This window comes from Penaeus monodon, chromosome 21 (assembly GCF_015228065.2).
Source record: "Penaeus monodon isolate SGIC_2016 chromosome 21, NSTDA_Pmon_1, whole genome shotgun sequence".
In the NCBI taxonomy this organism is placed as follows: domain Eukaryota; kingdom Metazoa; phylum Arthropoda; class Malacostraca; order Decapoda; family Penaeidae; genus Penaeus; species Penaeus monodon.
In genome coordinates, this window is record NC_051406.1 from 37,106,316 (window position 1) to 37,107,044 (window position 729).

Sequence of the window (729 nt, forward strand, 5' to 3'; positions counted from 1 at the left end):
GATTCTGAATAGTACATCAGACGTTACATATTACTGTATCGTAAAACAACAACAGGGTTCCTAAAATAAATCCGGTCATCTTTACTTCTATTACATGGACGCTGAGTGAGAAATTCCCGTTTTCTGTTGTGCTCAGACGTCGGGCACATACAGGGAACTTGTGGGCAGGTGAGTTGTGGTCTCCGTCGTCGTGGGCGCGGCTACCGTTGTGGTGAAAGCAACTACGTTCTGGAGGCAGGCTTCCTTGAGGCAGTGCATGTAGTCTGCCATCATGAATTCGACCGGCTCGGGGCAGGTGGCGGCGGCCTGGGCTACGACGACGCTCAAGGGAGAGTTTTTGAAGGAGTGGGTGACGGAAGCGGCGATAAGGGTGCGGTTGAGGGTCTCGTCAGTATTCAGCTGATGGGACGGAATAAGGGATTTTGAATCCGCTTGATTCAAAGATGTTTCAAAGAGAGGCTGAAGTTTCTTTGAAAAAAAATATCATAACCGTCACATTTATTTTATGAAATGGCTAAATGGAGAGACGCGTAGGTAAAAGGAAGGAAAAGAAGAAAAAGCAAAAAACAAGTGGATGGTATTGTAAAGATAATAGATGCTAGACTCACCAGTCCCGTCGACTCAAGTGCGCAGCGGCGGACGCCAATAATGGTCGGAGGAACGTGCTTGTCGTCTGTGGAGTTTGTGTAAGTTACTCCTGCAAACAAAGAGAATAGGTCAAAGTCGGGG

General features: G+C 47.5%; 1 protein-coding gene across 1 annotated transcript in view; it reads right to left on the minus strand.

Annotated features, from left to right (window-relative positions):
- Positions 1–6: 6 nt before the first annotated feature.
- Positions 7–729, minus strand: part of LOC119586448 — a 3,078-nt gene continuing 2,355 nt past the window's right edge. Inside the window, exons 4-5 of the mRNA XM_037935180.1 lie at positions 609–697; positions 7–399 (exon numbers count right to left, since the gene is read on the minus strand). Of these exons, the coding sequence (XP_037791108.1) occupies positions 133–399; positions 609–697 (356 nt within the window). The 3' untranslated portion in view covers positions 7–132. The remainder of the gene's footprint in view (positions 400–608; positions 698–729) is intronic.